This window comes from Hippoglossus hippoglossus, chromosome 14 (genome assembly GCF_009819705.1).
Source record: "Hippoglossus hippoglossus isolate fHipHip1 chromosome 14, fHipHip1.pri, whole genome shotgun sequence".
Taxonomy (NCBI): domain Eukaryota; kingdom Metazoa; phylum Chordata; class Actinopteri; order Pleuronectiformes; family Pleuronectidae; genus Hippoglossus; species Hippoglossus hippoglossus.
The window spans coordinates 3,477,045-3,505,022 of NC_047164.1; the positions used below are offsets into that span (position 1 = coordinate 3,477,045).

Here is a 27,978-nt window from a genome sequence, read left to right on the forward strand (position 1 = left end):
TGCTACTGTGACTCACAGGATTACTGGACGGTGACGGGTTGAGCGTGAGCGCCCTTCCTCCCCTCTATAACCCACCGGTTATAGTAAAAGATCTCTCCAGAGCTGCTGAGAAGGGGAGGTCAGCGGCTCTGGATGAAGAGAAAGGACTCCACCTGAGTAGAAGGCACCTAGTAGTGGAGGCCCTGATGCAGGGATTCAGTTCCGACCCCTCTGGAGACATCGAGGGCCTCATCAGCGAAATGTAAAGAAAAGAGGGCGCTCACTCGAAAACCCAGCGGGGATCTCATTTGTGCAAACAAGGGATTTTACCATCTAGTCAGAACTGTGCTGTTACATTCAACTGTATTATGACTGTTTTTTTTTAATCTGAACAAAAACTACTAACAAAGTTTTATTTGATTTCAGTTTAATTTTCCGGCGGTTACACTTTAAGCATTGATTTCACTGTCCTTTGCCTTGTATCGCTAAGAGTTAAACACATCTGCCGGCAGCAGATGTTTTTATCTATTTATTTTATACTATGAAATCCATTTTTACATTTTATATTTAATGTGCTTGTTTGGTTATTATGTATAAAGCATCAAATAAAACTCATCCATCAGTCTGGTATTGTTTGGGGTGTGTGAGTTGACTTTAAGCCGTGTGACGGAATGATGACTTGTCCAGGGTACACTAGTGACACGTCCATATGGACAAGTGGAAAATATGAAAAATAGACAAAAATAACTGCACTTTTTGTGTTTTAACTAAAGTTAATGTTTTTGTCAGTTCTGCCACTGATTTGGAGTTTATATTTGAGAAATGTGACTTCAACTTAATTTTTTTTAACTCAGTTTTTGGTCCCTACCAGCAAAATGCTTAGTTTAAGCTTCCAAATGCATCTGTATCCTATTAACACAACATAATCTTAAAAAACATCAAAATCTACACAATCTTACTGTGTTTTAAAGAATTCTCTGATCATTTCTTCCACTAAACGATCAACAAATTGCCCATAATGCTGTCGCCGGAGGTCTGGAGCCTGTGTGCCGTGCACTGCATTGCCTCGCTGCAGCTTTTAGACGCGACCTGCTCAGCCTCGGTCAACACACTTGTCATCATGATGGAGGAAACGCAGGAGACTGTAGCAGCCGAGTGAAGAGGACTGAACGCTGCGGCTCCGCCACATCCACACCGTTCATTTCACCTGGTGCTGTTTAAAAAAGAAACCCGGTGAGAAGAAACACGTCTTTTTTCTGATTGCATATGTTTTACTGCATGCGTTTGTTTTTGCGGGGCTCGTTTCTGTTGCTAGGGATTATTATGCGTAGTGTTCGCTTGCAGGGAGACGATCGAGCAGCAATCGCCTCGTTTCACAGGATCGCGCGTCTCTAGAAGGAGGAAGATTCCTCCGTGAAGCTTGAATATTGTGTCTCGGGCGTGTTTCTGTCCCGTTTGATCGAACACAAGCCGGAGGAGACGCGACCGAAGCGAAGCGAAGCGACGCGCCGCAGATTAACGCGCGGCTTTAACCGTCCAGCACCGCGGACAGCTCCGGAGCCGCGGGCCCGGGCGCAGCGCGTCTCTTCGGCCTCGCTCACAGAATCTGTCCGCTCCTCTGTCCCCAGGATCCGGACTCAGCTCAGCGAGGGCCCCGGAGGACTCACAGCCGCAGACATGAAGCACTTCCTCAGGTAAAGACCTCCATTGTTCAGCCTCATTGACAATTCACTGTGAATGGCACCACCTCCTCGCTGTGTTTTATCATCGATCTGCTGTGATGATGGCATGTTTCCACCAAACACTGTGGTGGACCCGGCAATTCCCACTTCTCCCATTGAAGATTCCCCTCGATCGATGCTGTGTAAGTGGCTGTTACATGGGTTTGATATGGTTTCTCTGTGGGAGGAGGCCTCTTCATCATGGAGCACATGTACAAACCTCTGCTGCTGTTTCTATTTATAGTTCTGTGCATTTCTGTGCTTGGTCTGTTTATCTGCATCTTTAAAACAGAGCACCTTTGGTAAACATGAGAGATAAGATACCGTCACATCAACAACAACAATAGTCAGAATAATGATTATCAACTTTATCTCTTAGAGCAAAGTTAGCAAATCGTAGAAGAACCAGATCATACCCAGTAATGCAATATGACATAACAGAAAAAAGACCCAAAAATGATTGCACAAGGATGTATTTTTGCATTATGTATAAGAAGATATTACATGTATATGCATAAATAGACTGTTTCAAGTTTATAGGGAGAATGTAATGAATCTTATGATTAGCAGTAGATTATAGTGACAATTATTATTAGTTATATATCATATATTTGCAAGGTTTTCATTTTAATCCAAAGTTGCTTGTGTATTTATTAATAAAGTCACAATATTGTAATATTCTTGGGTGTTTTGGCAGCTTTGAGCTACAAGACAATTCAAAGGCGTAACAAGGCTTTGATCTATGACATAAGAGAAACACTGTGAAAAGTGGAATTGAGCTAAAATGGAGTAAAACAAAGTCAGGAGGAGATTTTATTTGAATCTTAAGTAAATGGTTTGTATTTATATACGATCGATGATCATTACCACCTCTGCTTCGAGGGGCTGAAGCCAAATCCCAGCTGATGATGGGGAACGAGGCTGGGTTCCCCCTGGACCTTTATGATTGATTGACCTCTACAGGTACGTGGAGAACATGCCAACTCCACACGGGAAGGTCCTGGCTGGCTGCAGGTTCCACCTTCTCGCTGTAAGGTGACAGTACCATCCACTGCACCCCCGTACCAACCTGGTCCTTAACCATTTAGTACTTTATTAACCAACAGTCGTATATCCTCTACATCAGTCTGTCAATTTTAACATGTATATTCATTTTAGACATCTACATATCATTGGAAAATTACAGATTCTAGTCACATTTCCCATAAATCCCTCTGCTTCCTGCCCCCGGGTTTCTTTTCGGTTTGACTCCCTTTGTTTTGATCCTCGGCTTCATTTAATGAACAGTGGAGCCGGCTGAAGCTGCCAAATAGTTTTTGCTGATGACTGTGTTTGTTTACAGTAATTATACTAATGTGCCAAAATGAACGTGGCAACAACACACTGATGTACAAATGATTTGTGTTGCACTTTTAATGACTCTGGCTGATCCCAAACAGCCGGAATGTAGCGTAGGAGGCAAAACTCAGAGGATTCAAAAGTCTGCAAATTACTCAACGTACATGTTGAAGTCAAAAACGTTGGTGCGTGGTTTTAAATGAAGGTGACTCAGATCAGTTTTCCCCATCATTAGTAAACTGATCTTTATGTGTACGAGTCAGTGCATGTTCCCTTTAAATCAAAACTAATGATCAGGAGGCAGGTCCAGTGTCACATTTCCTGTGTTTTAACCCTGGAACTGTTCGGCTGCTGTGTGACCTTTGAATCCTGCAGCCACGCCCCCTCGCTTCCTTGAAGGTTAAGAAAATGACAGGGAGTCTATACGAGCTGTTTAACATGCCGCTCTCGTCTCAGGCTGTAGAAGAGAGGAATTAATCCTCCAGGACCGGAGCTGTGATTCTCTTCCCTTCTTCTTTTTGTTGACATGGAAGATGATGTTTCGCACTAATCCCTCGGCAGCAGAAGGATTTATTTCTGACTGAAAAGGTTGTAAACTCCATTCCACTGGAAAACAAACAACGACCGAGAATGTTGGCCTCCAAGATTAAATGACAAGTAATGATGATAATAAACTTATTTATACAGAATCCAGGGAAATAACCCTCGCTTTATCTTTTCTAACATAGGATCATAAAATCATTTCCTGTCTTGTTTCCCAGAGTTCAGTGCGGTTCCATGTTTCTTAATGGGTCATTCTGCATTTCCCAGGACACACATCTACATTTTCCTGCTCGGTGTCACCTGTAAAAATAGCCCACTTTGATCCGAGGCACTTCTCCCCTGGTAGACGAGAAGTGAAGCACAATTCTCTGACTTCCTTTTCTCTGTGCAGCCTCTTCCTCCATTAAAGTTATTCCCTCAATCAGTCTGATCCCTGCCGTCTTCTCCTCTTCAGAGTGGTGACCCAGTTCTTCGTGTTCCTCTACTGTAAACTGCTGTGGCGGGGCCTGAAGTTCGTCGCCAGGAAGTTGACGGGACGCTGCGAGCTGCAGAGGATCTGCTACAACAACAAGCATGGAGCCCGCAGGACCCTGAAGATTGGTACGCCTGGATTCTGCTTATGTGTAAAGCAACCATGCAAGGATACCATCATACCAGCTGTACACTGACAGACGGGTCCAGTGTTTGACAGAATATTTGTATTTAATTATTTCGGGTTCATTTGTGTTATTCTGTCTTTTTTGGAACCTTGAGAGTGAAAATTAAGTTCGAGGATTAATTTGTGAATGTTTTAGTTTCCATCCTTTGTTTTTCTACTCATCCAACGTCTTTACTGGGTTTTTATTTCTGTCATGAACCAAAATAAGTCTCTAAAGAATGATTTTTTTCACGTGATTTGCAGTTTCCTTACACTTTGCAACCTTTTCCTTCCAGAGTCGTCCCTGAGGTACTCCAAGAACGGGGTAAGAGTCTCTGATGTACAGCTTGTGCAATATAACACCGTTTTTCTAGCTTCACTCTGTTTATTCCCTGTTTTCTTCTCATGTTTCGTTCTCTGCAGCTGCTACAGTCGGCCCTCAGCGTCCATCCTGATAAAGTGGACAAAACCATTGACGACATCATGGCCTTGAAGAAGATCAACCCTGACACCAACCCACAGTGAGACGTTACATTACATATCACATTTGTGTTGCCTCTTATCACTTGTGGTAAATTAGAGGTTAGGACCGACAGCACTCTCAACATAGACGGTTGTTATGGCCCCAAAAAAATCAGGAGATAAACCCGAAGGCTCAGAGGAAGCCATAACATATAGAAAGGACACAACGGATGAAATTTATCAAAACCAAACTCAAACCATTAAGGGACTAAATTAATGAAACAAAAAGAGGTGGAGATCCCGACGAAATTGAACAAACTAACTCTAAATCAAAACCAAACACAAAAACTGGACAAGTGAAGATCTCCTACTCAAACTAAACGTGTAACATGTTCTGCTTCTTTTGCAATGACCGCTGAGGAACCCTTGAGCAAGGCCTGCTCAAACTAATGCAACACGTGGTTCAGAGGTAAAGATTGTGCTTATATGTGTGTCCCTGCAGGCTGGGCATCTCTCTGCAGGCCAGTCTGCTGCAGATCGTGGGCTACAGGAGTCTGGTGATGGAGGTGGAGAAGCTGCGCAGGGAGCCGTACGACTGTGAAAACTCGGAGCACGAGGAGATGCTGATGAAGGTACGGCAACTGAAAAATGATCTGGTGTCAGGACTAACACCCGAAAAATCAAACAAGTACAGAATGAGCAGATGAGAGTGATTCATGTGTGTGTCATTCGTGTGTGTGTGTGTGTGTGTGTGTGTGTGTGTGTGTGTGTGTGTGTGTGTGTGTGTGTGTGTGTGTGCGCGTGTGTGCGTGTGCGCGCGTGTGTGCGTGTGCGTGTGCGCTTTGCAGCTGTGGAAGGAGCTGCGTCCCGACACACCTCTCACCGGCCGCATCTCTAAACAGTGGTGTGAGATCGGTTTCCAAGGCAGCGATCCCAAGACCGACTTCAGAGGAATGGGTCTGCTGGGCCTCCATAACCTGCTGTAAGAAATAATGATCTCACCCATTTGAAAACAATGTTTGTGAAGCACTGAGAGGTTTGTAAAATACAGTTTAGATTTATTGTGAAACAGAGTAGTTGAGTAGTTCCTTCATGTGGCTGCATGAGTCCAACACTTCCTGTGAATGTGGTCTGAGGGATCAGATTGAATATACGTCCTCAAAGCATCTTTGTTGGGTTCAAACCTGAACTCAGGTCTGAACAAGGTCTCATATTTCTGTAAAACACTGATCATGGTCCAAACACCAGTCAGACAGTGTTGCACCTTAATGGGAAACTCATGTGTTGTTTATTTTTGAAATGAAGTAAACACAACGGCAGTAAAAAGACATTGAAGAATGTCCTTTTAAAATGGAATAATAACTGTTCTGTGTTTGTATCATAAGTCTTTAGTGGGATCTTCAGATAAATCACATCTCTTGTGTCTCTGCAGGTATTTTGCAGAACACGACAAGGCCACTGCTCTGCAGATGCTCAACGACTCCCTGCAACCGAAGCACAAGTACGTCCACACCCTCCGTCTCCTCTTTTAGCAAAACATGGTCAAAGCATTTTATTATTATTATAATCAGGGTACATGATGAGTTTAAATAGTTTAAGGTTTCAGGTTAAATGTATTGATGTATAAAATGTAGCAAGCACAGATAAAACATCAAATTAAATTCCTCAATAAAACTGTGAAAAGTTAAAAGAAACTTGTCTTCACTACTCAAACGATAACAAAACCACAATATTCATTTAATCAGGCAATAATATAACAGATGTTTTGGTTTCAGCTTGTTCCATTTCCCCCTAGTGGCCAAAAACCCAACTATTACAGCTTTAGAGTTTCTACCACATATTTTAACCTGCACTTTATCATCCATAAATCTGCATTAATCACATTATTCTGCTTGATTATATTCATTCTGCTTCATTATTTCACTGCATCATCTTTTATAAACTGCTGCTGCTGAGTGGGTTTTCTTTGTCTCATTTCACAAATGAAGATTCTTCTTCTCTTTCTTCTTCACCTCCTCCACCTTTTTTACCCATGCCTCCTCTTCCTCTTTTACCTCCTCCTCCTCCTCCTCCTCCTCCTCCTCCTCCTCCTCCTCCTCCTCCTCCTCCTTCTTCTGTCTGTCACATTCACTTCAGGAGCACAAACCAAAAGCAAAGGTACTCACTTTCACTTTCATTCACTTTTTCACTCCATTCATTTTCTGTCGCTTTTTTCGGTTGATGTTTTACGCGCAGTTTAAAGCTGAGTATGATTTATCTGCAAACACTTTATCAGCCTAAAACACACTGTGGGGCTGCAACACAAACTAATATCTCACCCACAGTGACAGAGACAGTTCTGTGTCTAATCTGTTTTTAGAGATGTAGTTGGAGCTGAAAGCCAAAGACAGGGTGGAGGATTCGGAAAGTGTTGGAATGTGAACAGACACAATGTGGAGTTTGATGTTTAATGACATGAAAATAAATAAAAATGAAAAATAAAGATAACAAATGAATTGTGCTTTTAAGTAGAAATCAGGAAAACCTCAAAAACTATATATCATTGGTTCTGCTTTTCATTATTAGTCGTAATTCACACCCCAAACAATCAAGCAAAGCTACAGTTTGCATTTTTAACAACACTGCATTAAGTAATATATACATTCTATATATATATATATTTCCTTATGCTAAAATGTTGCTGCTTCGGTAAAACTTCAAAGTCACAATGAACACACACGATATGCATCAGTTGAGAGAAGAAGGGTCATAAAATGTGATTTTTCTTGACGAGATTTCTCTGTAGTGTTAGTTTCTGTCCACAGTGTGGCGCTCTCGCTGTTGTTTCACATGTAGACTGTCAATGACTCAAGTGTGTGTCCTTCACAGTGAGATTAACAAGCCTGAATGGGAACAGAAGAACCTTGACAAAGCTATTGGGTAAGTGTGTGTGTGTGTGTTTGTAACTGGGCGACTGATTTGTCCTCAATGAAGCAGTGGAGGGGATCTGGAACGTGGCCATTGAATGTGAGTGTAGAATTGTGTGTGTGTGTGTGTGTGTGTGTGTGTGTGTGTGTGTGTGTGTGTGTGTGTGTGTGTGTGTGTGTGTGTGTGTGTGTGTGTGTGTGTGTGTGTGTGTGTCTCCTGATCAGCTCTGATAAACAAGGACTGACTTTTTAAATCACACACTCAGTTAAAGTCCTCCTGTACTCGCGCAGCGCAGTGAGGAGACTCCAGCTGAGCAGAAACCTGTAAACTGCTCCTCAGTTACTACTCCGGTGAATTAGGAAACACTGGAGTCTGTAGTAAAAGTACCAGGTGGCTACAGTATAGCTTATATTAACAAAAATATAATTGATTTCTAATAGTTTTAGTTTCCTGGTGTTTTGTAATTTGATGGTCGAGGGAATCTATTTGTTGTAAAGCCCTTTGTAACATAGTTTATTATCATTATTAAAGGAAAAGGTCATTATTGGTAGCATAATATTATAATATAATAATATCTAATACCATGAAGGTAATTGTAAACCTAAAAAAAGAGAGAAAAACAGCATAAAAACATAAATATGTTTTCCTGTTTGTTATATGAAGTGACAGTTGTTAGATTCTGGTTCTTGAAGAACATGTGGTCTTTTCAAAGAGGAGCTGCTGGGACACAAATACGAAACTTTTACCTTTAAAAGAAAAAGGTTTTAAAGATAGAATCAATAGTATTATTAAATATAATTGTGAATATTTTTATATTTTTTACATCCCTTTTCCAGGAAACCTCCGTTTCACTCGCTTCTATAATGTGTTATTGAGAATTTCCTTAATCTGGGGTATATACACATACATCCATCTATATCCTTAATACTCACTGACACATTTCATTTCCTCGACAGAGTTCAGCGCTCCCGGTCCCACTTTTATCATACACATGTGTTTCTCACCTTCCTGCAGTTACTCGTTTGCCATCGTGGGCATCAACATCACCGACCTGGCTCACTCTCTGCTGGTGAGTGGAGCTCTGAAGACTCACCTGTACAACGTGGCCCCGGAGATGCCCAGTCTGCCGCACCTCCAGCAGACCTTCTGTGAGTGGGACCTACTGGGATATACTGAACCAATATATACTATGTTTTTTTATTTGTATTATCTGTGTTTAATAGAGACATGATCCAGCGAACAGAGAAGAATCAGTCATTGATCAAAACAGACAAAACAGAACATGATAAATAAGGTTTTCTGCCCCCAAGTGGGAAATATAGACTGTATATAAATACAGGCCTAAATCATCTTGATCGCCCCCTCATGGCTGGCTGCAGTAGAGGTCATAAACCCTGCCTCCTCCATGTTAGCAGACGAGACATGGACTGAACATAAATGACTTTTCTCCCCCCAGGTTACCTGATGCAGGAGTTTCACCGCTTCTGGATCGAGGAGGATCCCAGCGACATCATGGAGTTCAACCGGATTCGCTCCAAGTTCCACCGGAGGATCCTGCGACAGCTGAAGAACCCGGACATGGCTCTGTGCCCCCACTTCGCCGCCTCGGACCTCCACCTGGTCAACCTCTAAACACACACACACACACACACACACACACACACACACACTGACACCCCCCCACTGAGCCCAACAGAGGCCTCCCCTCTGTGTCTGCCATCTGAAAATCAGAAATCAGAAAACTGGACACACGTGGGGAGGCTCTGGTCCTTGTCTGCTCCGCCCACCTTGTCCCAGCTAACGTCATGTCGCGTCACTGCCAACAGCTCACACACACACACCTACACACACACACACACCTACACACACACACACACATGCACTGCCTCTGCGCCCTCACTGCAGCGTCAGACCACCAGCATCAGAGATGACCATAGCGATTGTAGCTGTGCATGAGGAGGCTGCACCACACCCCCCACAGACTCATCGTCACCTGTTGCTTTAATGATTCATGACGATTGTATCACAGCCTTTGCACCTCAGTTAAACCTTCTGCTTATTTTAACAACAAACCAAATTTTACTTTCCCAGCCAAAAATAAATAATTTAACCTAAGTGATCATCAGCTCAGAATATTCTGGCAATCAGCTGCTCTGGTTTTTGTATTTAAACTGAAGAGCTATTGAGGAATAATGTACATAATGAAGTGTGAGAGAGAAGTGAAGCTGGCGCTGATTCAATCAAACATCACAGGGCCGGCTCATCTCTCCACTCTGCCTGTTTGAGGTCAATACTACAGATTGTACTGTAGATTCTCATCATGTCAGCACGACATTAACACCTAAGACTCCTACTTGTTGCCAAAATACAGTTTATGGGTTTTTTCCCCCGTCTTTTATTCAAGAATGTGGTGTTTCAATTGATTCCACGTTCAGATTTTGTGATGCTTTCCCTCAAAGTCACTGCTAGTGCTAAGATTTGCTCTGCTTGTGCTCGAACACGGACTTCAGACAGATTCCCTGCGCTCTAGCTTCAGCTCTTGGATTTCTCCTCTACTTTTCAATTTAGTTTTATGCCAAAAAAATCCTTCAATATTCCCCAAACAACAGTACGTCAGGTGAAGTGATGACGACTGAAATTGAGCACGAGAAGAGCAAATCAAACCAGATGAAGCACAAGCAGGAGCCAGTGAAAGCATCTGAACGTGAAATCAACGAGTTCCGCTCTCACACTTAACAAAACCACGCTCTTTAATAAAAGTAGGAAAACAAACACATGCAAACATCGAATGTTGAGAACTTTAAATCACAGCAGCGGTTTGTTTCTCATGAGCTCAAATCTAAGTTTTGTAAACCTGTTAAATGATGCTCGTAAAGTTTTTTTTCAAATAACTTGTTTGGTTGAGCTACAGATTTTAAATCAGAAGCAATACTATTAATATTTTGACTCATTTATTCCCTTCTACGTATTTACGCTGAAAAAACAATTTTAAACAATTTTATGATTGTTATTTTTACAGGTTTACAAAAATCTTTTGCCTTTTTTTGACTCCATGCATTTATTCTGTTACGAATGTTTCTCACACTCACGATTGTTTGATTCTATTAATTCCTTCATTGAATGTGACACTGTGTCCACTGTTGTATCAGCCAAAGCAATAATTTACATTCACTCCACCGCACATCTCTGAGCCTCAGCGTTTTGTTTTGCTTTCTGACTCCGAGCTGGAATAATAATGATCGGAACAGAAGCTGCTGCTTGTCGTATTTATTAGAGATGAAGTGTAACTGAAACATTAGCGTAATTATGGTGAACACACGTCTGGCTGCTTCTCATAGTGTCCAGGTTTGGAGGGAACATCTTTGTGAGAGTAAAAACCTATTTGTCCTCGTCAGTGAGGTCAGACGTCGGGGGCCGAGGGGGGATGATGGGAACCAGTGAGGTCATCGTGTTACGGAGAATTAAAGTGGTTTCAGATCTTTTCCACTATGACGTCATTTGCTTCAAGTTTAGCTTTTTCTTTCCTCCAGTGTGTTATAATGGTTTTTCTGTGACTATAAAAACCTGAGCTGCGTGAACCACAGCGCCACCCATTGACCGTACAACAGAATTACAATTTAACCCCCGAACACCCATATTTAACTCCTGCACTTATTCTCTCTCAAGCATCAACCACCAGGACGCGTGAAGCTGCTACAGGGAGGTGACCGTGACAATTTAAAAGGCTAAAGATGGAAACGTTGAACAGCCACTCAACGTTTCCTGTTCTCTAAGAGGAATTTACACAGACACATGTCACCGTCACTGCCTGTATCCTTTTTTTCACCTGTTCTCCACCAGTTATTCAATTAAGAGGTAAACTGGTTGATTAATTAACAGCAGAAATGTGAGGAAAGTCTATAAAAACGGGAGAAATGTGTTTTTCTTCTTAACTATCCTGTTAATTATCTCGTGACAGCCATCTTTCTGAACTACATATGGTTTACAGCAAAAATATAACAAATAGCATGCTGACCTAACACGTCACGGGCGTAATCTAAAACAGGTAAACCACATTTCAATTAACTACTTTCAGATTTTTATGTGAAACATTATTGAATTTCACTGAGAAAACCCCCAGAATCCTTCAGTGTCTGCACAGCGTCACTTTGATTATTATCTCAGCTCCGAGTCGCACTTTTGATTTTCACCGAACGACAAATGAAACAAAAGCTTAAATCTGTCTCACGTCTTCTTCTCCTTCACCGTGTTGCTTCTCGCCAACACGAGCGTTGGCCTCGTGTGCGAGAGGCCGACGGCTCCGACTAATAGTTTTCTCTCTTTTGCTGCCATGCCTGCACTTGTTGATTGTGTTTGAATCGTGTGGAATATCTCCGTCTCATTGAAGTGAATGTCAACGCTTCTCGTCAGTATTTACGCAGCCGTTTGCTTCGCTGAATGTCAGTCGCTGGTTCCATCTCCTGCTTGCAACTTCTTTTGCTCTGCTATGGTCAGCTGTGCACTACTGTAAAAAAAAAAAAAAAAAAAAAAAAAGATGCAGTTTCCTTTGTGATATAGTGAATTTAGAAATTTGTGGTATTTGGAGTCTGAGGGCCGACGTGTCTCATGATCCTTTAGATGAAGTTAGCTACATGCTGCTGTATATTCTGCTTCGAAGCTGCCTTTAAGACTGCGATCTGCATGCTGATGATTTTCAGTGTTCTTCAGTAAAAGCCCAACATACAGTACTCCTGGATATTGTACCGATGTGCTTCGTTTGTCTGTGTTGTCCTTTTTGAGAACACAATAAAAAACTGATCATTGACTGTTTTTGTCATTTATTTTAAGGTGAGGCATCAAATTGGTTTCTGTCAGTGAGCCGTCAGTATAAGAGACTGTTAAAATGAATATCTAAAGCAGCTGTAATAAATCATTTTATGACAGGAGTTTTGGATCAAATGACAGGGTCTAATATAAGAGGTGTCGCTAGTCGTGATGAAAGTGTCAACACAACTCTGCAAGTTCTCTGCAAAACGACTCGGATTCTCGTGACACGATCCAGAACTGACGTGAATCCTCACATGATCCTCAGATTCCTGTCGCAACGTCGTCATCAGCACAAAACACAAATATTAAAAGAGTTATTTAAATCCCCTGATGATGGAATGCACACAAAAAAAATACACATTATTATATATTTCCACATTTCAGCCCTGTTTGTTTTATTTACATCTTCAGGATTATTTACATCGTGACTTTATTTACATCTTTTCTCAGGACATGTCGTTGTGTTTTGAACAGAAAACTTTATTATAACTCAGGACATACATCACAGGGTACCGTACATTCTGTGCAAATCTTCTGTTACAAATAAAGTTGAGTGGAGAAGAGTAGTAGAGTCGCACCGTGCTTCTCCTTTCCTAACTCCTCACAGCTTCTCCTTCACATCTTTCCTTGACCTGGTGATGTATTCCATCCGGGTCAAGGAGTAATGGTTAGGAAAGGAGATTATTTGGACTTTCCGGACTTCCCATCTTTATCTGGGTTCCTAATTTGATTGTCTGCCCTGAAGTGATTCACATTTAATTATCCTCACCTCCTATTTAGTGTCTGAGCTCCCGTCTCCTTCTTCAGTTTGTCTGCTCAGTTCTGTTTTCTCTCCATGTTCCTGACATTTTAAGCTGCATTTTGGAGTTTTGGAAATCTGCTTTTCCTTGTGCCTGGAAACCCACAAACAGACTGTAAGCTTGACTTTGATTGACTCTTTTCTCAACTACCTGCCTTGTCTGGGGTGTCTGCAATTTGCGCCCTTTAATTACACAACTTATCGTCCTCAGAACAAACATTTTAAAGCTCTTATAACAGAACAATCCTCAGTAATGTTTTTACTTTGCAGCATGTTAAACATTTGCAGCCTCGTCAATAAGGTTTCGGACTTGAAATCTGGTCTTGTAGCGTAGAACTCACCGGTTCTCACAGAGGCGGTTTGTCCGAGGGCTGTTTTCTCCAGCTTCAGGAGTGTGTTTCAGAGCGAGTGGAGGCTACAGTGCGTTATGATAATGCAAGTGGAGGAACATGTTCGTCACATCAAAGCAGTGGATTAGTGCGGATCAGCTCCAGACAAACTCTGTGCTAATGAGAGCTAAGTCACATCTGCAGGGCAGCGCTGCAGCTCGACACATCCGTGCAATCCTCACTTTACTCAGCGCTTCTTAAGCTTTCTGCCCCAAAGAAACTTTCCCCATGATTCAGACAAACAACAACATGTTCGCAGGGTAAACAACCAGCGACATGATGGTTGTGAGCGATAAGACGTTTGCGGAACATGGACTTGCAGCTTGCTTCCCTCTGAGGCTTTTTTATCACGTAGAGACATTTCTAACTTTTCTATTTTCTTTGCACCAGTTTTGTGTTTTAAGACCAACACTGCAGTCCGCCACCAGGGGGCAGTGGAGATATTTTGGCTTGGGAAGCAGTTGTGTCGACCATCTTTATATTCAGTGTCTCCATCTACACATGTTTCACTTTGAAGGTAACGAGCTACAGCATGAAATAGTGCTTTTTAAGTTTTAATACTTTCATTTTCTGATGTGTAAACATTGAATCATTTTTCCATGATGTTACAAACTGTTATCTTGCTGATGTGTTCAGTTACACGCAGCATCTGTTGTACTTCTGTCCGTCCTGGGAGACGGATCCTCACATGTGTTGTTAGTTTTACTCTTGTTGAGGGTTAAGAACAGACGATGTCGTTAAGATCTATGAGACAAATTGTGACACGTGAATATGGGCTATAAAAATCTAATTTGATTTAATTGATAGAATAATTCAAACAGAATGTGAGGCTGAAAGGGATCCAGCATGGGTGGAGCCTCAATAACACACGTCAGATGTCACTTGGGTGAAATCAATGACATTTCAGTCCACAGAACATCACCCCCCCCCCCCCGCAGCTTCTTTACATCTCCCCCTGCGACCTTACACAGAGGAGGCAGTCTGTCGGATGAAATGCATGCTGGGAGAACTTGGGTTGAACACATGACATACAGGTAAGACAAAGGTGCGGGCTTCCTTCCAAGCCGAGGTGGAAGGGGGAGGGGATCACTGATATTTGTGCCAACAGCTGCAACTGCAGAGGACAAACACAAACTGGATTTGAAGGACATGGAAACCTGTAATAACTCAGTATCTGGAGGAAGTGGAAATGAACAATTTCATCACCTTATATATTTATCGATTGGCATCACCAGATAAGGTGTAATTAGGTGAGCAGGTACAAATTGTTAAGGACGGGTTGTGATTGTTTATATGACCATTTGGAGGATTTTACACCAATAGAAAATTAGGCTTTATTCCAATAAACCAGCCCTCCCTCTCATTTGGCAGTAGAATCCAGACACAGCACCAAAATTCGAGTCATGGTCAAAACAGATTTCCTATTCCAGTTATTTCCTCCACCAAGGAGGTTATATTTGCATTTGTTTATGTGTTAGTTAGCAGGATTATACCAAAACTACTAGATTAATTTCTCCCAAACTTGGTAAAAGGAACAGTATAGGTCAGGGGAAAACCCAAAGTTTTGGTGAGGATTTAGGAATTTTTTCATTTTGCGAAATAGGATTATTTTCATTGTTGTTGATCCTCTCAGAGACTATTTCCTGGATCTCGATGAAAGAAGTCTGTCCTCTTTAGTGGACTGATATCTGAGCGTGTGTGACGTGCTGCAGCCTGATTGAATTCAAGTGACTGCTGGACCCTGGTGGAGGTTCGAGCTCGACTGAGGGACATTCTAGTTCTTCTATGAAATAAAAGACGTCTGCTTGGATGATCAAAAACCTCATATTATAATATTTTCTTTGCTGCTACATTCATATAAATATATGTATATGATACAGCGATGTTAACTGTATTAGCAAACAGTCGCCCATTTGTCCCCCAGAAGTTACAGACCAACATTATCATTCCTGTGTCGTCGTGTCAGTGTCCAGCTAATGAATCCAGCTCCAATACTCCCGCTGACGGGCGGTGAACCGTGAAACCAGCTGTCGAGAAGCGAGGCTGCAGCGACAGTAAAAAAAAACACGGAAGGTCATTTTGTGCCTGTTTGTTGTCACTTTGCATTTCTTTGTAGTCGTTTCTTCTTTTATGTCTGTTGGTGGCGGTTTTGATTGACTTTCACCAAGAAGGGAGCTTCAAACAGAGGCCGGGGCCCGTGGCCCCACTTACCCCCTCTGTAATCCTCCCAGAGGATTACTTCACACAAGACTGAACAAAAAGTGAGAAGTCGCCAGAAAAACCCAAAACAACGAGCTGAGAGATGTTATTAGGAACATGAGAGGAGCCGCACTTTCATTTAGGGACTTGAGTTTGGGTTCCACTGTTGTTTCTGAGACTTTAACTTGTGAACATGGTGCAGAGTTTACAACTAAAGAGTCAGATCATTTTCTGAGGGGTTGTTCAAGAGCTAAATATTAGAATGGTTATGTCCAAATAGGTAAATATCTTCTAATGCATTCACCGGAACAATTTCATAAAGAATCTATTCTGTATGTCAATTTTTGTTTGAGGTAAAAATACATTTATACAGGTTTGAAATGTGTGTTTACATGTTCCTGCTGAGGCCAAACCTCATTTCTGAGGTTAAGGTTATGGATTAAGATGTAAATTGTGATTTGAAACACGAACCTGGAAACTGTGAATGTTAAAATTCACCAAGTCCCTCGTTAAAACCTTAATTGATTGGTTTACATTACAACATAAAAGAATCAGGCCTCCTCCCTGGCTGTTAAATGAAGAAAATGTAGTCATTTTAATATGATAATCTATCATAATAACAGCAGTAATAAATGAAATTAACGATAAGAGAAGAATATTCAGGTGTTTTGTTTTGGAAATGAATGTAAGGCAATGCAGTCCTTACCCGTGTGTGTGTGTGTGTGTGTGTGTGTGTGTGTGTGTGTGTGTGTGTGTGTGTGTGTGTGTGTGTGTGTGTGTGTGTGTGTGTGCGTGCGTGTGTGTGTGTGTGTGGCTGCTGACATCACTCTGTGGCCCGTCTTTGTAGCTCATCTCTTTATATTCACCACAAGCAACAAAAAGCTTTGAGCCAAAAGCTGATTCATTCAGAAAGAAAATATATCAAACGAAGTCACCTTCTATGACAAAGTGTAATTTCACCTTGAGGAGATGTGGAGACGATGGACTGCAGTCGGTGTGAAACAGTTCATCCCAACGACCATGTGAAGGTGCTGGTGTGCAGCTCTATTTCATCCCCCACCCCCCCGCCCTCCAGTCGACTGCATCGTCCTGCTGTACCTGGTCCTGCAGCACACGTGTGAGTCCTGCAACACGAGGATGAGTCTGCAGCCCGACAGTTAAACACAACGCTGTCAGTCCTGACACTGCTGTTTCCACTCAAGCTAAATGCTAATGTGCTTGTTTTTTCGACGGGGCCTCTTCAGAATGCAGGGCAGCAGCCTCGTCTTTCCACGAGGAATCGATTTTTCTTGTTTTCCAAGCCAATCAATTTTCGTGCCAAGAGGCAGGGAAAATCCAGCGCAGATTTCATACATGTGCAGCAGCTCTAATTATGTTAAATTCACCAACGCTGTCTTATTGATTGAGCTCAGGCGGCTGCGGCTGCTCCGAGCTCTCCGGGGCTCCCATGCAGATAAAATGTGGTACAGACGTACAAGGCAGCAAATTCATGAATCAAACTGCGTGTATATCAAAAAGTCAGCGGCACAGCAGCCTGATTTATGTGTCGATATGTGAGTCCAACTGGAGCTGATCTATGAGCCAGGGGCCGCGCCAGGGTTTTTATAAATACAGCAGATACATGTTCATTCTCTGAGGCACGTCCATCTTCTCTGATTAGTTTCTCCTCTGGTGTTTACTGACATTTCACCAGCAGAATAAAGAGCATATGGCTTCACACTGGATGATAAACTGAACTTCTTGAATTTTAAAACGAAGATGGTGAAATAACCGATTGGATTCTCATGCTCTTGTAGCTCCAACAACCGGTGGCATCAGCTCAAGAGGCAATTAGTGCTGAAACAATTAATTGATTCACGAGTTCAGTCAACTGACGCAAAAAATTAACTTGTCACTTTTGATAACTGAGTTATTGTTTAGGTTTAATTACAGCAGCGTTCGCGTTGCTGCGTCTTCAAGAAAGTGACCAGACTGGACACGTTCACGTCCATCAGCTTCTCTTTATTGTTCTCACTTTCTCATCAGTGAAATCTGCTTGACGGCCAAACTATGGCAACTCTCAGGGGACACACGGACTAAGACACACAACCATCTACTTCTGAACTGCAGTTCGAGCAGTTGTCGGACGTCACACAACAATGGCGGCGCTCGTGGAGTCGTAGCTACTGTTGCGCTCTGTTGGACCCTTGTTTCCTCGTTTGTGTTCCCTCCCTCTCATGTGTTGGAATGTGTTTCCAAGTATAAAAGGGCTGTAAAATAAAATGTGTTATGGCGTCGTTTTCCCTCCTCTGCTTTGTTTCTGGATGAACGGAGGCGGAATTGTCTCATCACGAGCCAAATAAACATCAGCTTCTCACGGTCAGCCATGTTTGTTTACGTTTGATGTATGTATATCAAACACAATTCTTCAGTGCGCTCCCTAAATTATATCTGAAACTAACCAGATCCAATAAAAACGATGTAGCAAAGACATAAACCTTGGTTTCAGGTGTGAGAAAGGCCCTAATTTGAGGGTCATTTTGGCCTGATAGTGATTCTGGAGCAAAGGTCAGGGGTCACCAAGAATAATTAGGATTGATCCTCTTAGGACCACGAACATCCACATGTTAATGTTGCCATTAGTTACCACGTTATCTCTCCTGTGTCAGATCGATGGATCCGCTGACTTTGTGACCCTTTGACAAAAAAGACACTTGACCCGATGTGGAAGCAGAAGAAGAAGAAGAAGAAGAAGAAGAAGAAGAAGAAGAAGAAGAAGAAGAGAGATGATCCTGTGCAGCGTCAGTGATTCACAGTTCATCACATGGTCAGCAAAGGTCACCAGCACAGGAATACTTTCACACATGCCAGTTCAATAAGGGCTAATTAAGTCCCTACATGCTCTGAACACGTGGAGATGAGCAACAACAATAATAATCTTTAATGACAGAGCTGAGTAAAAGTCACACTGTTTGATTCAGGGAGGAATGTTTTTTCTCTGTGTGTGTGTGTGTGTGTGTGTGTGTGTGTGTTGCTGCTGATACATTGACAACAACTTGCTAACATCCAGCCTCTGCAGTGAGCGTATTGATCTGCCCCTGAGGTTCTGTTCTCGTCCTGACGTGCTGCTGCACTGAATATCAGGTGTGCTGCTTTGGCAGGAAGACGAACGCGTGTTTGGGAACTCACAGATTTCCGACTCTGTCATCAAAATTCTCTTTGATGCACTTGTCGTTGTGTTGCTCTTCTTCTTCTTCCTCGCCTCCTCCTCCTCCTCCTCCTCTTCCTCACAAATGCACATCCTCTCCTCCGGTCTGAATCTTCTTATTCTCCTTGCCCTCCCACTCTTCCTCACCTCCTTTACATCCCCCCTTTTCTCATTCTGTCACCATCCTATACCTTTTCTCATTTCTTTTTTTTTAACCAACCACTCCCTCCTCTTCCTCTCTGTCTCTGATTAAGCTTGCTGGTGCATTAATAAAGTGCAGCTCCCCCTCCCATCCTCCTCCAGTGGGATTAGGCAGAGCACTAATTCCATCTCCCGTCCTGGCCGCTTTGAAGTCGACTGCCAGGGAAACCGCCAGCTTCTTCAATTTTTCTCTCCCATTTGCATAATCCCACCACTGCACTGGTACATGCTCATCAGAGTGGAGGATGAGCTGCATATTGGCATTTAAATAATCCAGTAGTTTCCAGTAGCATCACTTTCTTCATCAGTGGCTCCATCAGGGATCAATGGATCGCTGTCGTTATCGCCATCAGAATGTCAGCTTTGTTCACGACCCACTTCCTCACCGCTCCCGGTTTAATTTCCCCCCGTCCTTATCGCCATTTCTAATTAGCATGTGCAAATGCTAATTCTTGCTCATTGGCAGCGGCTGATCGTATTCGCGTTGCATTATCTGCCCGAGCAGCAGCGTGAGGGTAATTCCCGCGTCTGTGGCGAGGGCGCCGCAGCGTTCCAAGAGGAGCGTCTGTGTATGTATTCTGGAAACATCACACGGCAGAACCGATGTTTGAAAAACAGAGCAGTTGTAAATGTGTGAATAATCATCTTTCCCCCCCGTGAGGAGGAAAATGGAAGAAATCTAAACCCTGAAGGTTCCGTGAAAAGGGATTTCCTCAGTGTTTCCTCTAATCCGTGAGTCAGCAACCTTCGGTCAGCAGTAATGACTAATGTAGGGACGGCAAGCGTGTCCTGTTTTTCAAAATGAAAGAAGTCCTTCTTGCACAAAACCAGTGTTGCTGTTGTGATGTGTAATAACTGCAGAGGTCACTCGGGAATACAAAGCTGACCATGTTTCAGGCCTGGTGCAAACTACAGGATTTTAACCTCCTACCCGATTAATAAAAACATGGGAGCCCACGGACTTAAATGATTTTTAATATGATCATCGTCAGAACGCACACACCCGAGGATTTAGCCCGAACACATCTGGTGTTTGTGGGAAACGGTTTCTCGGCGGCGGCTCCAGAGACTTGGGATCTCACAGAAACTCGCACGATGGAACACGACACCTGAAGAGAAACAAACATGGATGAAGGATCCACGTCGTGTTCTGTTCTGCAGCGAGAAACCGAAAAGAAGAAACCTTTGAAGTTGAAGCTTGGATTTATACATTTTGCACCGAACATTTCAAGAATAACGTCGTAAAAGAGGAAATTTGTGGATATCTTACTTTAGGATTAGAAAGTTTCTTGCAGAATCTTTTTAAAGATATTTATGATAGTGTGATGCTAATGTGACAAAAGATTAATTATTTGTGAAACCTGTACTAAAGTATAATTAAACAACACGTTCCTAATCTCAACACAGGCAACAAGCTGATCTTCTGATATTCCTCCTCTAAAAGGACATGTCGCCTATAATTCTGACTTTAATCATTTATTTTATTTTCTCATAATATTAATACCACACATTAGATTCCTCTGCCCGTAGAGATTGTTGAAGGTGAAACCAACAAATAAAAAGTTAAAGAGCAGCTCATTAATCTTCTTCTTCAGGAGCATTACACACACTTTGTGGTCTCGAACAATGTAAACTGTTATTTAACCTTCTAATGGTTGCAGGACTATAACTGTACATGTAATTAAAGCACAAGTCGGTGATGTGCAACACATCCATCTGGTGTCGTCATTGTGCCGTCTCCGTGTGAGATCTGGAGATAAATCAGTTCCCACACTGGAGGCGTCTGTGTCGCAGCCTTGGTGCAACAGGACACTGGAGCATAAATCAAACTTAATGGGGCGGCAGTGGAAATTATTAATGAGCGCTCGCATCCAGGAATCTGTACCCACAAATTATCTTTGGGATTTGCTCAGAGTATATGTGAGGTACTGAGTCTGACTAAGAATAAATATATGTTGTTGAGGCAGCAGCATGTTTCAGAAATGTTGGTGATAAAGCCTGAGACACGGCTTCATGCCCCGAAGAAGAAAGTAAATGATCTTTTCCCTGAGAGGTGAAGGCTGCTTCCAGTGGAGCCTCAACCAGGTACAGCAGGCTTCAGTGCTCAGGCATCACATATAATACAGTAAGCCCACTACCCAGCATGCACTGCTGTCATCAAAGCAGGAGACACAACTGCTGAGTCAGCTACGTGGATGAGGTGAAGGTTTGCAGTGACCAGTTCCAGGATTGGACCGGTTTAAACAAACAAATATCTGAAAAACACTAAAATGTCCTAAATTGTCCAAAAGCTATTTTCAACCATTCCACTTGTTTTCAGCGCTCGTTGTAAACTACAGATGTCGATGTTGTTCGGTCCCTCTCACGATTACCTAAACAAACAATGCACCACACAAACAATTCAGCACTGATTGGTCCGTGTGTGTGAGTCAATAAATCAATGTGTCGGTGTCCAGGCTGCTGCTGTGGCCTCTGCATCATCTGCAGGCGACGCCGGTGGCTCTTTATTACAGAACCTGTCAGTGTATGCTAATGGTCGGTCACGCTGCAGAGTCCGAGGGGGAACTCCTTCAGTCGCAAGGCATCCAGAGCGCTACCACATGACTACCTACAGCAGATGCAAGGGAATAAGCGCCTGTGCGTGAATGTTGGATACACGTATCAACCTTTAGCCCGACCACTTGGCCCTACCCCTCCGTTTTGCTTGTGCATTGTTCCAATTTCTCTATGTGATGCAGGGGCAGTGCCCATCCACCCCTTCAACAGCAGTGTATTCAGGACCCTCTAAAAAACAAAGGGGTAGACGGAAATTCAGGAATACTTTACGAACGTACGAAGCAAATCAAGACGGCAGCCGTTGAGGCTAAAATGCTGATAAATATATGAAATCTAGCAAAAATAACCATGAATTTCTTTGCAAATCCAACAGAATCTCTTACAGTAGTTTAATCCAGTATCAAATGAAAATGTCATTGAATCGCTGTGACAAGATTTTCAGGGAAATCGCTATTCACGCCGTCAACACAAGCCTGTGAACAGTCTGAGTGAGAGTAACGAGTAGCGTCAGTAACTCCTGTGTTTGAAAATAACTTCCCGGCTCATGTTATAAGGTTTTCAGTAAAGTTTCTATGAACAGGACTAACGTTACATTGAAATAACGTAGCGAGTGGTGTCCTCTCCCCTGTGGCTCTGTTTGGAGACGACAGTGAAGTGACAAGGACACTTCATATCTAGGGGTCGGGCCAAGGCAGAGGAATTACGACAGGTCCTTAACCTTATCCTCTGTGTGGCTGCTGTGGTGTCTCTTAATTCAGAGGGATGATGGTGGAGGGCAAAGGTTAAAGGTCAAGTGTGTGTGTGTGTGTGTGTGTGTGTGTGTATGAGAGAGATATATTATGTTTGTGTAGGAGAGAGGATAAAATAGGCTGCCATCAAAAAGCTCATCAGCATATCAGTGTTTACACAAAGAAATCCCTGTGATGTGATCTGAATATATTACAGGATGAAAAATGTCGAATCTATGCACTGATGTTTTCATTATTTAAGCTTTGAGACCTTCAGTTTGTCAAATAGTCACAAAAGATATGATACAAGCATCGGGAAGTTTGGGCTATTTCACAATTTAGCACTTTCGGAAATATGTTTATTGGCTCAGTGAGACTAGATGACCTAGAGGTTCCCTGCTTCCTGTTAATCTTAAACTACTTCCTGACTCTTCACCTGCGTATTTACGGACTTTCTCAGCGAGAACAGGTTTGTGTATGTTCTGCAGAATGTTGTGTTATTCCTTTAACACACAGCTTGTATCTGTGAACCAATTAATTGCAGTAGAAGTTGTCATTTGCTGCTTAATATGAACGATTGAACAAAAGAGGAAGAATATGTGGAAAACCACACAGGCTATAAAATATATTAAGCTATTAAATATTTTCTATTTTCTTCTCAACAAAAAGGACTTTGTGTTCTTACAAAAATGTTTTAATTGATTTTTTTTAATTTAAGCTTGGACACCTTGGATGTGCTGAAGTGAGAGTATGACGCCGGACTCTGCTGCGGTGGCGTTAACACAGAGCGCTTGTTCAACATTCATCTTTTAATTTGCTGGAATTTTCCTCGCTGCCGTCCCTGAGGTGGTTTTCTCGACTCTTGCTGAAGAAGAAGGGTGTGAGGTGACTAATCACTCCGCAAAAGAGACGGACATAAATATCCTCAGGCCAATTCGGCCTCGCTCACACGATAACAAAATTACTAGTCTATCACCCAAATTGTCCCGGCACCTGACAGGGCTAATAGTTTCCACACATTCAGTAAATGACACCGAGGACAGATACCGAGGCTCCGCTGATAATTCTCATTGCTGCAGCTCCGTGTTAGTTGTGGACTCGACCTGCGTTAAAGCGCTCGAAGCAATAACTCGGCTGCACTGAGGAGCTGTCGGGTTCCTGACATCATGTCCACGACTCCCAGAGCTCCTCTTCCCCTCCGACTGATGAAAATGAACAAACTACCTCCCCCTCCTTAATTTATTTAATTTAACAAGCCTCAATGAGGTAGCTGAAAGAATACGCTAAGGTTCTCCCGGCTCAGGGAAGTCAGGTTGATGGAGGGCGGTAAAAAAAAAAAAAGGGATTCTTGTTCCTGTGGCTAAACGTGATGGAGTTACCTGAACTTCCTGCTGTAAGAAATGTATTTGGTGTTAATATCAGGGAACAACATGAGGGAGAAGCCATTTAAACTTGAGGCAAAGCTTAGTCAGTCCATGAGTTGGTGTCAGTGATGGACAAATTGTTGACCAAATCTGGTTTTGCAATTCTTGTTGCTCATGTTTTCCCTTTTTTATATGTTCTTTGTTCAATTTCAAGTTTATTCTGTATCACAAATTGTCCCTAACATTGTCCACATCTCTTTTTACATTTGTGCATCACTTCTTCTTCTAAAATCAAATATAATGGTTTGTTAAAGGATTTGTTCAGTTTACTTTTTTCCTTAGTTCCGCGCCCTTGGCATCAACCCTGAGTTCTTTCCAAAATTCATCCATTCTTCATATTAACTAGAAAAAGACATTCACTGTTTATGAATGTTTGAATGAGGAAGGACACATTCCATTGCTCCTAGAAATCTGCTGTGCTTTAAACATGTTTCGGGTGAACGTGTCCTGCACAATGTTTCAGTGGGTTGAATATATTTAAGAACATGTTCCCAGCTCTGCCCTTTTCCTTCTAAATACCAAATGTTGTCAAGATCCTCTCGACTCCTTGTAGAGTTTACAGCAACACAACAGAACTGCTCCACAAAGTTGAAGGTAAATTCATGGTACATGTGTTGGTTTCATTTCTCTTTTAACCTTTCCACAGGTTCCTGTGATGTTTTGCAGTCGCAGGTCGCACTCGGTGGGTCTTACTCACCCTTCCATCACTTTTCTGTGGCGAAAATAACGGCTATAAAATGAACACTTGTTGTTTGAGATGGGTTTTTCCTTTTTATTATTCATGAAAATGGCACAGCTGCTTTTTATGTGCTTCTTCTGTAAATTGTATTTTCTCTATTTTATATAAAATAGAGAAAATACGTCCAACAACCCCCCCCCCCCAGACCCTGGCAGGACCTATGGAGGCGAGAGAAATAATAACCTGCATTCTGTTTGTGCAGATAATTGGCTAAGCAACGAGAAGGAGGAGAAAAGATTTGCACAAATTGCTTCACCACGTTTCAGCGGAGATGCAGCCTCTGCTCCGGAGGGAAACATGTCGGTGTTGTTGTCGAAACAAAAACAGATACTTTTAAATGTGAGTGTGCAAAATTTCATCAGAGGGGTTTGTGCGAGTTTCTTTATCAACACAGATAACCTGCCCCCCCTTCCCCCCTTCCCCCAATCTGACATCTGAGAGAAGCTGCTGACGGTGATTAATACGTTCGCAGAGGAGACGGGTGAGTGACGCCTCTCCTCCTCCTCCAGATACCATCATCTTCACACCCTTCATCTGATCGAGCGCCCGGCTCTTCCTACCTGCACCGCCGCCGCCGCGGCCGCCTCCTGTAGACAAGTTGTGTTGGAGGCAACAACGCAGAGAAATAACGCCAGTGTTTCCAAACGCCTGTGACTAATAACGCTTGTATTTAATATCCTCGGATTTCACTTGAGAAAACAAGGAAAATGCATTTCCAGGAGCTGCTAATTCTACTTTCAGGAAGATAAGACTCCTGCATTTCTTTTTGGAATTAAAACATCTAATTAATAACTATAATTAACTAATGATTATACATAACACATCATTGGGGATGACATTTTATTCTGTATACATACACACAACATGACTGGCTGCAGTATAGTTTATAAACCCTGACTTCTCCATGTTAGTGGATGAGACATTGAGCAAACTACAAACACACATCAAATGTTTCTCAAAGATGGTTTCTGTCATTTGAGGAATAGTTCTTATCACACTGATGTTCCTTCGTTTTCTCTTAAGTTTGGTTTTCATTAGTCATCTCATGCTATAGTAGTGAAGTGGAACGTCGTGATTGACAGCTGAGGTTGACTTTCAATTTATTTCTGGATATCTTTATCCATCTTTATTTACAATCTTTGTTCCGTCCCAATGTTACAATAACATGACTCATGATGAGATCCGAGCGCTGCCTCCGAGGAAATAGCATCAGTCATTTCACCTTGATGTATTGTTCTCGTAGTCAATTACAACCTACATATTTTCACATGTCACATTAATGGATGAGAAGGAAAACAATCGGTTTGTATCGGGATGTTTTCAGGTGTCGTCATTGGTGCAAAAATGGAAGTTTGGTATCCGGGATATTTTGGCCTCATTTCTGGATAGTGGGAGGAAGAGTCCCTCTTTATTTACACTCTGTGGTTTAATCTCCCTGCTGCTTAATTGACTCACAGTACGTCATTCTTTGTTAACATATCCTGTAATGGCTGACATGTGTAGTTAATACTCCCTCAACTTCCTCCTCACACAGTTCAACCTCTGTGTCTGACGATGTCAAAAATAATCGGAGCTACACCATGTTCTAACATGTTTGGAAGCAGGACCCGGTGTTCTAGGAATTCCCGATTCTCCCCCCGCCCACTGGGGAGTAGAAGGTTTTGTTTGATGCGGCGCCGCAGACTTCATCTCGCATCATAACCTGGATGGATGCGCTGGCGGCAGCTGTCGAGTTAGCCCTCGCTCTGAACCCTGTCTGTTAGCGTGTCAGGCGGTGTCACTGAGGTTTGCCTTTGGAATCTCCTTTTCATGCAGAATCGGAGTCTTTTCAAAGGCCCTCAGAAGAGATAAGCACGCCCTGCCGACCTGACGATGGAATACAAATGACCTTTTGAGCAGCGGGAGGTGAAAAGGGAGCGATAACGCAGAGGAAACGTGTCAGCGGGGAGAGGGAGCGTGAATGTGAACCATATGGCAACGAAAGGTACGAGACAATATGTGGAAAGAGCGAGAGAGAGAGAGGGTTAGAGTGATGAATGGGTTCCCTGAAGTATGGTGTTGATTTTTGGCATTTTGCTGAATAGAAGTTTTCAGCCAGTGTTATCTGCAAAGTGCAATTTCAAAGAAGTTCTTTTATGATCTACAGAAAACCAGCAGAGACATTCTCTAAGGCACACATCTTTACATTTCCTCTTGGCTGCAGCTGCTGCATTAAGTGTCCTTGTGTCCCGAGATCACCGGAGAAAGTTCACTGGAGTTCACTACATTTGTTTATTGTGGAATTATTCAAATTGGACATTAGAAGATGCACACTTCTGTTGTGTCTGCAACAGCGCCCCCTGCAGTCACATATGGTGATTATCTCTGTGGGGTTCTGTATGCTGAACTGAAACACGACTGAACGGTAGATATTCCCCATGATCCCTAGAACAAATCCACCAAACTGTTTAGAATTCTTCATATTTTAAAAGTTTCCTGCTGAATATTAGAGATAAACTTTAGTTTTTAATAACTTCTGAGTCTTTTTACCTGATCCACAGTTCAGCTTCACTCTTCAACCTGCTGGACCTGATTCTGACAGTTGAAGCTGCGACTCTCTGTCAGTTCTTCTCACAGGAGATCGAACCCACTCACCCAGAGTTACATGGATCAGACGTTCAGGGTGAGAAGTGGGAATGGAAGAGGAAACATTCCCCTGATTCACAGTCACTGAAACATCCAACTCATTTTAATAAAGCTGCTGTTTTAAGGTATAAAAGTAGCATATACTAGGCTCCAGCCAGGAAACAGCCAGACTTCCACTGTGCAGAGTTCAAAAAAATACTTGAATACCTCAATGGTTTACTTATTATCTAATTTCTTTCATCTGTACAAAAAACTAGTGCAAAAGTGATATTTATCTGTTTAATGGGAGGTTTTGCTCATGAGAATTTGTTAAGACGAGTAACTCCCTGGAGTCAGCAGGTTCAAAGTCGGTGTGATGCATCCTCTTGGGACCCTCAACGTTCCATCAATGTGTGGATGTGTGAGCGGATGAAGGGAGTGAGAGACAGCGGCAGCGGGAGGGGCAGAGATGACAAAAGAGGAGTATAGAGTCGTCTGCCCGGGGCCGAGACCGTCAGTCAGCTCCTCAGAAGTTTTAACTCCTCGGAGCGCAGCCATTCTGAGAGCGGCTTCCTCTCTCACATGTTCACCCTCCAGTCCTATGATGCATATTAAATCAGCGGGTTGAATAATGAAGCCTCTCCCACATAAATTAGAGAGACATGCGGAATTCCCCTCAGGTTCAATCACCATGAATATTAAAGACAAACTCACAAGGTTACAGAGAGACTCGCAGACGGGCAGAACAAGCAGAGGGTG

At 42.6% G+C, this 27,978-nt stretch overlaps 1 protein-coding gene across 1 annotated transcript; it reads left to right on the top strand.

Moving 5' to 3' along the window:
• Nucleotides 1-1,040: 1,040 nt before the first annotated feature.
• On the top strand, nucleotides 1,041-11,212 carry elmod1 (ELMO/CED-12 domain containing 1). Its single transcript, XM_034606409.1, has 11 exons — nucleotides 1,041-1,212; nucleotides 1,608-1,673; nucleotides 4,036-4,181; nucleotides 4,515-4,543; nucleotides 4,642-4,739; nucleotides 5,183-5,312; nucleotides 5,529-5,662; nucleotides 6,113-6,181; nucleotides 7,549-7,599; nucleotides 8,602-8,735; nucleotides 9,044-11,212. The coding sequence occupies exons 2-11, from the start codon at nucleotides 1,657-1,659 to the stop codon at nucleotides 9,217-9,219; spliced, it is 984 nt and encodes a 327-aa protein (XP_034462300.1). The 5' UTR covers nucleotides 1,041-1,212; nucleotides 1,608-1,656; the 3' UTR covers nucleotides 9,220-11,212.
• Nucleotides 11,213-27,978: the final 16,766 nt, after the last annotated feature.